The following is a 12,277-nucleotide window of genomic DNA, read 5'->3' as shown; positions in this document are numbered from 1 at the left end:
AGCACTTGCTTGAGTTTTTAACAATTAGAGCATTTCTGGGCTCCCTTATTCTGGTCCATTTCTCAGGCCAGTGCTATGCAAGCTCAGGTTTTCAATGGGGAGCAAACTGATCTCTTCTTTGACGTCAGTTATGAATACTTGCTCTGAAATTTCTCTGTCCCTTCCCCTTTGTCTCTGTCTCCACTGTTACTTTGTTACTTTGTCTCCTTCAAGGCTTCACTGCCAGTTGCCTTGACTGTTCCACAAGAAGGCTTCCTGCCTAAACTGTTGGCCAAGTCCGCATACAGAAATCTGAGTGGCCTGGAGCAACATTGTAACGCAGTGCTTAGAGCATAGGCCTTGAAGTCAGGCTACCTCAGTTCCAACCCTGTGTCCTTCAGACCTGCAGTGACCTCTGCAAGTTACCCAGTCCTTCTGAGCTTGGTTGGTTTACACAGCAAAGAGAGATTCTAGTGTGCACATAGTTGGTAAGGGCTCAGCAAAGCTAAACAAAGTAGTATAGACTAAGTGTTTGGAACTGGAACAAGTGGTCCTTATAGCCCCATGTCTGTTAGCTGGCCTGTTTCAAAAACATATCCATCCGCCTCTACAGTGCACTGAGAAGAAAATCCAGATCACTTCCTGAAACACACAGGCACACATGCACACATGCATGCATGCATGCATACACACACACACACACACACACACATAAGCCGTGTGGGACCTGATCTTCCTGCCTGTCACTCACCCTTCAGTAACTAAGCTGTTGCTTCCCATCCTACACTGACATTGAATGTCTGTCTGTTACTGTAGGAAGATGGGCCCCCAGGCCTAAAGACACTCTTCCCTGTGCCTGGAACATTCCTGATCCACTGCTGCCTGTCTCTCAAGTCTTAGGTGGCATTTTCTTTGGGATATTTATGTCGCCTGTGTCAATCAATGCCTTTGAAGAAATGTCCTTTCTCATTCATGTCCTTGATACTTTAAATTTAAGTTTTCAGTGTGAAGCCTAAACTTTCATGTTCTCCCAGCAATTGAGAACTTTTTACACGTGTTTGTCTCTCTATCTCTTTCTATAAATATTATTTTTATGTAAGTTACAGGCACCATGGATTTTCCCCATGAGTCTTCCAACTTACATCCTCCAAAAGACAAAAGTGAAGGGCTATTCTCCCAACTAACAGGCGATATTAGGACCAGAGTTTAAAATGACCGATTCTCTAGTATCACTTACTACTTGGTCCTCATTCACATCCCCCCAATTAATGAGGCTAGAACTAATGGGCCAGGCAGTGTTTAAATGAATATAGTTTCCATGTAATTATTTCGGGTAAAGCTAGCCAGTGGCTGTGAGCTGGGAGGCAGGAAGCGGCCCGCTGCCCTTCAACATTGTGCTGTGTCAGCTTGAGAGGCACCAACACATCCTGTTTTCCATGCAAGCACTCAGCTCTGTTGACGTTTGCTGAAAGAGTGGTTACCATGCCTCAGTCTCTCCAGGTAGGAAGGATTCTCTGTTTATTCCATCCACATACAGATACACACACACACAGATGCACACACACACCATATACACACACCATACACACACATGCACACACATACACACACACCACACACACACACACCATACACACACACATGCACACACATATGCACACCACACACACACCATCCACAAACACACACACCATTCACACACACATGCACACACATATGCACACACACCACACATACACACCACACACACACATACCATCCACAAACATACACATCCACAAACATGTACACACATGCACACACACACCATCCACACACCATCCACAAACACACACACACCATCCACACACACATCCACACACATATGCACACACGTACACACACCACACATGCACACACACATACACATGTGCTTTCCATAGTTCAGATCAGAAATTCCGGGCGTTTCTATGTCCCTCCCTTGACTGGTCCCACTGGTCCCCATACTCTGTCTTTTCCCCTTTGGCTTTGCTTGTTTCTCTGCGTGTTTCTGAAATTCACACTCATGGGGTGTATCAGTATTTGCCTTGGGTGAGCAGCTGATACACATTGATTACAGAGATAACAGGAAGTAAACTGAGACACTGGGTGTGGCTTAAGCATATATGAGACCTTAAAGCCCTCCTCCACAGTGACACACTTCCTCTGACAAGACCACATCTGCTCCAACAAAGTCATACTTCCTAACAGTGTCAATCCCTCTGGAGGTCATTTTCTTTTCTTTCTTTCTTTTTTTTTTTTTTTTTTTTGTTTTTTGGTTATTCGAGACAGGGTTTCTCTGTGGCTTTGGAGCCTGTCCTGGAACTAGCTCGGTAGACCAGGCTGGTCTCGAACTCACAGAGAGCCGCCTGCCTCTGCCTCCCGAGTGCTGGGATTAAAGGCCTGCGCCACCATCACCCGGCTCTGGAGGTCATTTTCTTTCAAGCCACCACAGACGCCCTCTTTCCGGCAGCCACATTCTCTTGAAAACCCAGAGAGTAGCGCATAAGCCACTTACCAATGCCTGCCCTCTCCTGGTGAGGGGTCACAAAAGCTTCTGACATGACATGAATTAAACTGCTGGACAAACGAACAGAAAATGCATTCTGTCCTTCCCCCATCTCCCTTCCAGCTACATCCCCAGCCCATCTAGGTTCTGTTGCTTGGAGTTCAGGTCCATCCCAGCCCAATCCAGCCCCCCACTACTATTAGATGATCCCCTGGGCATAATGTTTCCAAATGGCTGCAGAGAAATCCATGGTCTCCCTTTCTGAGGCATGGTGTTTGTTTGTTTGTTGTTGTTTGTTTTTTTTTTAAGCGTATTTTTTTAAATAGAGTTTTATACTTTTGAAGCCCTCTAGGCAACAGCCTCCTAAGGAACCGAGCAATGGCAGGGCCCTTCTGCCTCCGTTAAGATCCTGAGTAAATGCCACCGCTCTCATCTGCTCTGACAAAGAGTCACTCCACTCTCATTCATTCTCCCGCCTTTTCGCTTAAACTGTGGGGAGGAGAAGGGGCTTTTCAACCATCAAAAGCATCTCCTTGGAAGAAGAAACTCATCTCACGCTGTACCTGTCATGCCTGTCGGCATCTCTACATCACAGACATAACGACCTTCAGAACGCTCACCAGAGGAGGACGCTTATGCCATGCACACTTAACTGTGACAGGCAAAAAAGAAAAAAGAAAAAAAAAGGCTTAAAGTATCTCGGATGCTGATGGCCCAGAGAAGGGTAGATGGATATGAGCTAAATCTGGACTCTTCGCTTCCCTCCTCCAAACCCCATCTTGGGTGAATTCTTTAACCTTTCCTAGTTCCAGGTGCTTCTCCCATCTGTGGATAATAATATCCTAGGGTTCTCTGTGAAAGCAAAATGAGGTGTTGTTTGGGGAGCAGGATGGAGAAGCTATTTTGGTCTCAGTTTAAGCTGAATAGCCGGCACATTCCAAGCAAGCAGTGATGTCAGGGTGCAGAAGGAAGGACAGCAGTGGCACAAAGCTCGTGTCCCCTTTCTATCGCCACCTCCAGCACACAAAGGAGGCTGGACAAGGGAGACAGCTGGCAGGGGACAGGAGGAGTTTGGAGGAAAGCAACGGGTACACTCTCAGCTCTAACCATCAGCATTCAACTATTGCCCCAAAGAGTGGCTTCAGAGGAACACAGTGTCCCTCGAGCTGAGATGTTCCAAGGACATAGGTCTGTATCATGCTTTAGAAACCCAAAGAAAGGGAAAACAAGGGAGGAGGTGGCGAGCTGGAATAATGGGGCTTGCTTGGGTAAACTGCGATTATTTTCCTCACTCCTGAGACACACCACATGTATCCCGTGGACTCTGTAGCTCCTTGTTTATTTGGTTTTGCTTCATTTGTTTGTTTGAAACAGGGTCTGCAACCTAGGCTGACCTTCAGTTCACAGCGATTGTTCTGCCTCAGCCTCTCAAGTGCTTGGAGTGTAGTAGAAACTCTTTTGAACAAGGAAGCTATTAATACCTGTGTGCCTCCCAAATTCACAAGCTGTCCCCAATAGTTCAAAATAGGACTGAATAAGAAACCAGGACTTTTAAAAAGCTGATTGTGGGCTGTAAAAATGGCTCAGTGGGTGATTGTACACACACACACACACACACACACAATTTGTCTTCTGGTCTCCATGTATGCACTGTGACACATACACACACACAACACACACACAAGTTGTCTTCTGGTCTCCACATATGCACTCTGGCACACACGCAACACACACACATACAACTCAATCACTATTTTAAAAGTTGATTGTGTTAAATAACGAGGTCCTTAGTGTAGAAAGTAAAGCAGCGTGCACCGGGGTTTTGTAAAAAGACAGCAGATGAACACAGTGGGAAGACAGGGACCTGCAAGACCTATCCTTGGCCTTGGACTTCTAGTCTCTAAATTTAAGTTATTTAATTACCCAAGTCTGGTGTGTCTATAGCAGTCCTGTCTCTGATGCTTAAGGAGGGAGACTTAGGCAGCCACTTCCTGGGGCGTTCAGAGATTCTCAAAATTTACTGAAAAGGGCACTCCCTGAAGCGCCCACAGATCATACTAAAAGATAAAACTTAGGGCCCAACCAATGTCACCAGCTATATGTTAAGCGTCCTTTAAAGACCATATTACTAAGTGCCTAGTCGCCAGCCTGAGGTAGTATCGGCACTGGGGTGGAAGCCATGGGACGCTGGGCCTCTGGAGGAAGTTGGGTCACTGGGACTGTGCCCTTGATGGGGATGTCTCGAACTTAGTTTCTCCCTCTCTTGTTATGGTTGGTTTTAAGGTCAACTTGTCACACGTTAGAACCACCGGAGGGAAGAGCCTTACCTAAAAACCTGTCCCGATAGCCTTGATAGAGCTGGGAAGACACACCCTGGTTGTGATAGCAGCCTAGGTTAAAAAGGTAGTCAGAAGGAGGACTGTCTGACCTTTCGCTGGGTCGGCCTTCCCTCTGGCCACACGTTGACGTGTGTTGCTGTCAGCAGCAGCAGAACCAGCATCTCCAAGTGATTTTCCTGGGATAGGGACCAGAGGAACTTCTGGACTTCCTGCACCAGATTAGAACTGCTGAGGCCCTCACTACATGGACTAAGAAACTACCACTTGCTGCTTTCCAGTGCGAGACAGCCACTATGGGACTACTCCGACTGTTGAGACACCAGTCTCGAGTGTTAGGTCCAAAGGAAACTCTATTTCCCCAAATTCTGGTGGTTAGACAAAAGCCAGAATTCTTCAGGGGCTTGTGAAGCTGGTTCCCCTCTACCAAAAGAGCCATTTCCCTGTCACTGTCAGAAGGGACAAATGGCTCTCTGTGGTTTCTAATAGCATACCAAGGCACATGCTGGCCTCTAAGAGCACTCAGAATCACAAGTACACATTTCAGAGTCGGTGCTGGCCTCCTGGCTCTTCTCTCCTCCTCCCCTCCCCTGAACTCCAGCTCATGGGTTTTCCTCCCCACAGCTACTCATTCTTATAACCCTGCTATTTCAGCTATATGTGCTCTCTTTGGCCTGTGGTTCTTTTTGTCTTCTTTACTAGGTCCTCCCCCCTCCAGGTCCCGTACCTCTCTCTCTCCCTTTCTCCTTTCCTGTCCCCACCCCCTCAGATCTCCTGAACTGCTCCTGCTTCTCTCATGGTCAGGTCCAGTTTGCTTACCATGTTTAATCTACTGCTTTCTCACTCTGCTCTAGATTCTTCCAGATGTCTCTGGCTGCTCTCTCCCTCATGGCTACAGTAAAAAGCTTCTCCTTAACCAAGTCATGGAGTGGTCATATTGTCAAGGACCTAGGAACTGCTGGTTCTCCATGACTCAGGTGTAATTTGACTGCCATTACTCTTTTCAACCTGACTTAATAAACTCTGATATATATTCTGTATACACACACCAGCCCTTTGGTTGTGTTCCCAAGAACCCCAACTAAAACATCTCTCCTCTTTGCTTTCCTGCTGCTGGGAAAGGAACAGATTGCTTCTACTGTGGGTTTCTGCCATGAGGAACCCCACAAAAGTATGAGCCAAAATGAAACTTGGTTCCTTAAAAGTTGATTTGTGCAGGTATTTTGCCCAAGTAACAGAATGTTAACTAACACACCATACTATGAACCAAGATGAAACTTTGGTGGCTTTTCTGCTTCCCCTCCATGGGAAATGGTGGGGAAGTCGCCACTCCAGATGGTGCTGGAAGTCTGGCATCCCCCACAGGACTGAGAATATCATTTTTTTAAGCGACACCATGTTAAAATTCTAAGTTGGTGGTGGCACACGCCTTTAACCCCAGCACTTGGGAGGCAGAAGTAGGTGGATCACTGTGAGTTCAAGACCAGCCTGGTCTACAGAGTGAGTTCTAGGACAGCCAGGGCTGTTACACAGAAACCTGCCTCGAAAAAACAAACAAACAAACAAAAACAAATAAAAACTGTAAGTAAGCAGGAAACTTTTGGTTCCTAAAGGTCATCCAGGAGAATTACAGACTTCTTTAACTTTTGTCCTAGGACAACAATGGGGCCTACAGAGAAGAACTAGACAGAGAGGTGGGCAGAAATACAGGTGGCTTCCTGAATATGCTCCCCGTGTCCTGTCTGTTTAATACATAAGCAAACTTATTATCTTACGTATACAGCTCCTCAGTCCATCTACAGCCAAGCAAGAGGCATCGTCCACTCACAGTCAGTACCGTTCTCTCCCTGTCACCATTGGGGAGTCCGGCTTTGCTCAGACAAAGTTGACAGCTGCAGGTCAGTCATTTCACATCTGCTCAGTCTTCCAGCTGCACAGTTTGGGTGCAGGAATCTTATAAAGTCAGGAGTAAATGCCACCCTCTAACACACCAGTCCACTGAGGGACACTGACTCCCGGCCAGGAGGAAAGCTGGGCAAGCCTCATAGTCACGAAATGCTCCAGTGAGAACTGAGTTCAAATCTCGCCTCCCTATTTAAAGGTCATGTGACCTTGCATGAAAGATTTCACTTGTCTGTGCCTCTATCTCCTTATCTATTAAATTGGGGTAATATAGTATCTACATGACTAGGTTATCATCTAGAATAGAAGAGGAAAGAAATGCAAAACTCTTAAAGACAATAGCTAGCCAGGGCAAAGGGCTCAGTACTGAGACTTACCCTCACACTGCAAGGGCTCTCAGAACGAAATGCTGTCATGGTCTCAGTGTATTGGCAGCATGAGGACCTCCTGATAGAGACCAGATCCTAAAACCAGACTTCCTGGGCTTGAGTTCTGCAAGAAAGGAAAGCACGACTGTGTAAGTGTTTGGTGTTATAGCAATTAGCACTGTGAGATAATAAAGTAACGTCTATATGTGCATGGTATATACAATAAGACAAAGGAACGTCTATGTGTGCATGGTATATACAGTAAGGCAAAGGAACATCTATGTGTGCATGGTATATACAATAAGACAAAGGAACGTCTATGTGTGCATGGTATATACAGTAAGACAAAGGAACGTCTATGTGTGCATGGTATATACAGTAAGACAAAGGAACGTCTATGTGTGCATGGTATATACAGTAAGGCAAAGGAACGTCTATGTGTGCATGGTATATACAGTAAGGCAAAGGAACGTCTATGTGTGCATGGCATATACAGTAAGACAAAGGAACGTCTATGTGTGCATGGTATATACAGTAAGGCAAAGGAACGTCTATGTGTGCATGGTATATACAGTAAGGCAAAGGAACGTCTATGTGTGCATGGTATATACAGTAAGACAAAGGAACGTCTATGTGTGCATGGTATATACAGTAAGGCAAAGGAACGTCTATGTGTGCATGGTATATACAATAAGACAAAGGAACGTCTATGTGTGCATGATATATACAATAAGACAAAGGAACGTCTATGTGTGCATGGTATATACAGTAAGGCAAAGGAACGTCTATGTGTGCATGGTATATACAGTAAGGCAAAGGAACGTCTATGTGTGCATGGTATATACAGTAAGGCAAAGGAACGTCTATGTGTGCATGGTATATACAGTAAGACAAAGGAACGTCTATGTGTGCATGGTATATACAGTAGGACAAAGGAACGTCTATGTGTACATGGTATATACAGTAAGACAATAAAGTAAGGTTTATATGTGCATGGTATATACAGTAAGACAATAAAGTAATGTCTATATGTGCATGGTTTATACAGTAAGACAAAGGAACGTCTATATGTACATGGTATATATAGTAAGACAATAAAGTAATGTCTATATGTGCATGGTATATACAGTAAGATAATAAAGTAATGCCTATATGTAAATGGTATATACAGTAAGAGCAGCTTAGTAATAACAACTGCTCTTTAGAAATTGTTACTTTGATAAACCTCCATGTCCCTGAAGATTCTGGTCACTTACAGGTCTCAGAGGCATTAGGTGTTTACTTTCTCTTACACTATTGGTGGGGGCCCCAAGAATCTTCCAAGCTTCCATTCTTCCCAGATACTGTGACCACCTGTTTACCTCTCTCCAACCCCCTTTTTGGAGCATGTGTTTCAGTTTGGAGAGAATGTTGCCATTGGGCAGAATATGCCATATAAAAGGCAAAACATCCTTATGCATAAAATAAAAATGAATAAATCTTTAAAAATGTTTTAAAAGGCATAGCTACCCCCTAATTATCATCAGAGGATTGGAGTCAGGACCCCTGGGGACATCAGAATCTGAGAATGCACAAAACCCTTATTTTAAAAATTGATGAAGCCTTTTCCATAAGATGTGCATATCTTCCCATATACTATGGTCATCACTAGATTGCCGCCCTATCTGGTACAACGTAAAGGTTCGGTAACTTTATGTTCTGTGTTGCTTAGAAAACAAGGAAAAATGTCTCTGCATGCTCAGGACAGATGAAATGTAAATGATATTTTTTATTCAACATTGGTTACATTCTCATATGTGAAGCCCACAGGTAGCGCAGACTAGGTCTGCTTCCCTGTTGGAAGGCTGTCAAACCTGACCACAGTTGCTTTTCCCTGTGTGTGAGCCAGAGGTGTCTGTCTCCAACACAGAGCCCCATCCCCCTTGGGCTACACACTCAGCCCCTGCCTGCAGTGGCCCTGCCCTAGGCTCTCAGCCTTTCTCCAGGTTACCTGTCTGGTTCCTTCTCCCACGGTTGTTCCTACCTTGCACAGGAGAGATGAAGCATCCTGCCCTGCCAGTCTCTTGAAGTGGTGACATCTTGGCAGTCCAGATCTCCCTGGGCCTCACTCACCACTCTGACCCTGAAGACTGGGGGAAATGGAATAGAATATGACAAACTGCCCCCTTCTAGCAGGAAATCATAGTTTCGCCAATCCCAGAACTGGTAAACAAGTGCAACGCTGGAGAAGGAGGATGCAGTGCTGCTCAGGCTATTGTTACAGCCGCTGCTCTGTGCATGCAGGAACAAAGGGGGCCTGTGTACAAACACAGGAACAATACTGTTGTGTTGCCAGCTGCTTCTGTGTTACTCCCGGGGACAGCGGATGAAAAATGAGGCCATGGTGAGCTCTGGACCTCACTAATCTTAGCAACCAGGCCATTTCGGACATGGAAAAGACACAGGTACATTCAGTCCATGGTTTCTATAGTGAGAAACAGGGGACAGTGCCCCAAGCGTGATCTATTGCTTACAGGCCATTTTCAATACATGTGAAATCCCCAGTATCTCTCTCCTCTTCCCTTTCCAGCTTTCAAAGACGTTAGAGTGAAAAGAACTGTTGTGGTCATCTTATGATCTCCAATGCTTAGTTTTCACAAACACAAACAAACTCTAGCCAATATTTTGACTTACAGCCACTTACTCTGTGGCTAACTTCCACACTTCGGCACCGCCCCCCCCCAAATGTTTTGAAACTAGTCAGTGGGAGTTTTTAACCTAAGTAATTGTGCTGGTTAATTTTTAGATATCAACATGTTACAGCCAATAATCCATCTGAGAAGGGAGTCTCAAGGAAAGAGTTACTTTGGTTGGGCTAGCCAGGGTTAGCCTGGGTGCATATCTCCGGGAGGATGTCTTAGTTGTTAACTGGGATGGGATGACCCATCTCAATGTGGGAAGCACCTTTTCATGGGCTGGGCACTGAAAGGTGTAAGAGAGATGAAGGCCAGCTGAGCGTAAGCAGCAAGCTTGGGTGTGTTTGTTTCGCTCTGGGTTCCTGAGTGTGCTGGTGTGACCAGGGTCTCGAGCTCCAGCTTCAGTGATGTGTTGATACCAGGAACTGTAAGTCAAACCCTTTCTTCCTGTGTGCTGCTTTCTGTCAGCATTATTATCACAGCAGCAGAGATAAAGCCAGACTGTTTTAATTTACATTTTAATCGCATGTCCTAATAAATAAATGAAGTCCATGATAGTTTGGTAACTTACAGTGTATGCATAAAGACCTCTGTCAAGAAGCACTTTTCACAGGAAATAAATAAATAAATAAAACAGAGAAATGAATCTATTCAAAGCCAACATTCAGTCTGGTAGATTTCGGTGCAGGACAGTCTATAACAAGCATGTCTGCCCTTATTCCCACAGCTGCTCAGCTTCCAAGTTTAGAATTTTTGGAAGCTTTTTAACTGACATTTTATCATGCTGATATCTGGCACACTCCACAGCACCTCCAGCCAAGCTCTGAGCACTTCCAATTCCCTCACGTATGGGTAGAAGTTTAGTTAGTAGCATCTGAACTCCGGTGGGGGATGAGCTGCTCTGACACCTGCAGTGGCTGCTGAGGCTGCCCAACACTGCAACGGCATGCATCAGGTGATTCATACCCTCGGTGCATTCAGCTTTCACTGGTAACTGACTCTTCACCTAACTATGTTTATTCAAGGAAGAATTAGCATTTTTAAAGTCAGGTAATCGGGAAAGCCCCACTCCCTCCTTCACAGGTTTCTGGGTTTTTCTTAGTTCTGGAAGCCCATTCTTTTTTTTTATTATTTTATTTTTATTTTTTTATTTATTATTTATTAAAGATTTCTGCCTTCTCCCAGCCAGCGCCTCCCATTTCCCCCCTCTCTCCCGATCAAGTCCCCCTCCCTCGTCAGCCCTAAGAGCAATCAGGGTTCCCTGCCCTGTGGGAAGTCCAAGGACCACCCACTTCCATCCAGGTCTAGTAAGGTGAGCATCCAAACTGCCTAGGCTTCCACAAAGCCAGTACGTGCAGTAGGATCAAAAACCCATTGCCATTGTTCTTGAGTTCTCAATAGTCCTCATTGTCCGCTGTGTTCACCGAGTCCGGTTTTATCCCATGCTTTTTCAGACCCAGGCCAGCTGGCCTTGGTGAGTTCCCGATAGAGCATCCCCATTGTCTCAGTGTGTGGGTGTACCCCTCGCGGTCCTGAGTTCCTTGCTCGTGCTCTCTCTGCTTCTGCTCCTGATTTGGACCTTGAGATTTCAGTCCGGTGCTCCAATGTGGGTCTCTGTCTCTGTCTCCTTTCATCGCCTGATGAAGGTTAATATTCAGGAGGATGCCTGTATGTTTTTCTTTGGGTTCACCTTCTTATTTAGCTTCTCTAGGATCACGAATTATAGGCTCAATGTCCTTTATTTATGGCTAGAAACCAAATATGAGTGAGTACATCCCCTGATCCTCTTTTTGGGTCTGGCTCACCTCACTCAGGATAGTGTTTTCTATTTCTGTCCATTTGCCTGCAAAATTCAGGAAGTCATTGTTTTTTACTGCTAAGTAGTACTCTAATATGTATATATTCCATACTTTCTTCATCCATTCTTCCATTGAAGGGCATCTAGGTTGTTTCCAGGAAGCCCATTCTTAAAATTGGAGTCAGTCCCTGTCTTGCAGCAAAGAGAGCTCCACACATGCCTGTGGAGGTGGCTGTTCCTGCCCCAGTTTTTGCTCCATTGGAATGTGGGCCTCCCCTAGCGTGGGCAAGCAGTGATTAGCATCTTGTGCCGGGAGCTCACAGCCTGCAGCCGCTTTGAACCAGAATGTGAAAAGGTCACACTTAAAATCGTCTGCAGTATTTCAAGGCCAGAAACCCTGGAATGGCTCAGCTGAGTGGCTCTGCCTCAGATCTCCTAAGACGTTTGTGTTGGTCACTGTTTGTCACTGTGACACAATACTGTGCAGGAACGACTCAGAGGAGGAAGGTTCATTTCGGCTCGTGGTTTCAGAAGTTGTAATCAAACACGGCAGAGCAGGGTGGCAGTAATATCCAGGAAAGGCTCCTTACATGCTAGCAGACAGGACACCAAGCAAACGGGCCAGAACCAGAAGCAGTGCAGCTCTCAAAGGCCTGCCAGCAGTGCCATTTGATAGACAGGTCCCAATTCCT

At 45.5% G+C, this 12,277-nt stretch overlaps 1 protein-coding gene across 3 annotated transcripts in view; it reads right to left on the bottom strand.

Annotated features, from left to right (window-relative positions):
* Prr5l (proline rich 5 like) overlaps positions 1-9,247 on the bottom strand; it is a 183,689-nt gene extending 174,442 nt beyond the window's left edge. For 2 of the 3 annotated variants that reach the window (XM_057781674.1, XM_057781676.1), the window contains exons 1-2: positions 9,136-9,247; positions 7,122-7,236 (exon numbers count right to left, since the gene is read on the bottom strand). In XM_057781674.1, coding sequence (XP_057637657.1) covers positions 7,122-7,160 — 39 coding nt within the window. In that variant the 5' untranslated portion in view covers positions 7,161-7,236; positions 9,136-9,247. Of the gene's footprint in view, positions 1-4,934; positions 4,951-7,121; positions 7,237-9,135 lie in introns of those variants that run through there. The other variant, XM_057781675.1, reaches the window with a different exon arrangement.
* Between the last annotated feature and the right edge of the window lie 3,030 nt (positions 9,248-12,277).

This window comes from Chionomys nivalis, chromosome 9 (genome assembly GCF_950005125.1).
Source record: "Chionomys nivalis chromosome 9, mChiNiv1.1, whole genome shotgun sequence".
Classification (NCBI taxonomy): Eukaryota; Metazoa; Chordata; class Mammalia; order Rodentia; family Cricetidae; genus Chionomys; species Chionomys nivalis.
The sequence above is the reverse complement of the archived record's forward strand: the minus strand, read 5'-3'. Positions and strand labels throughout refer to the sequence as shown.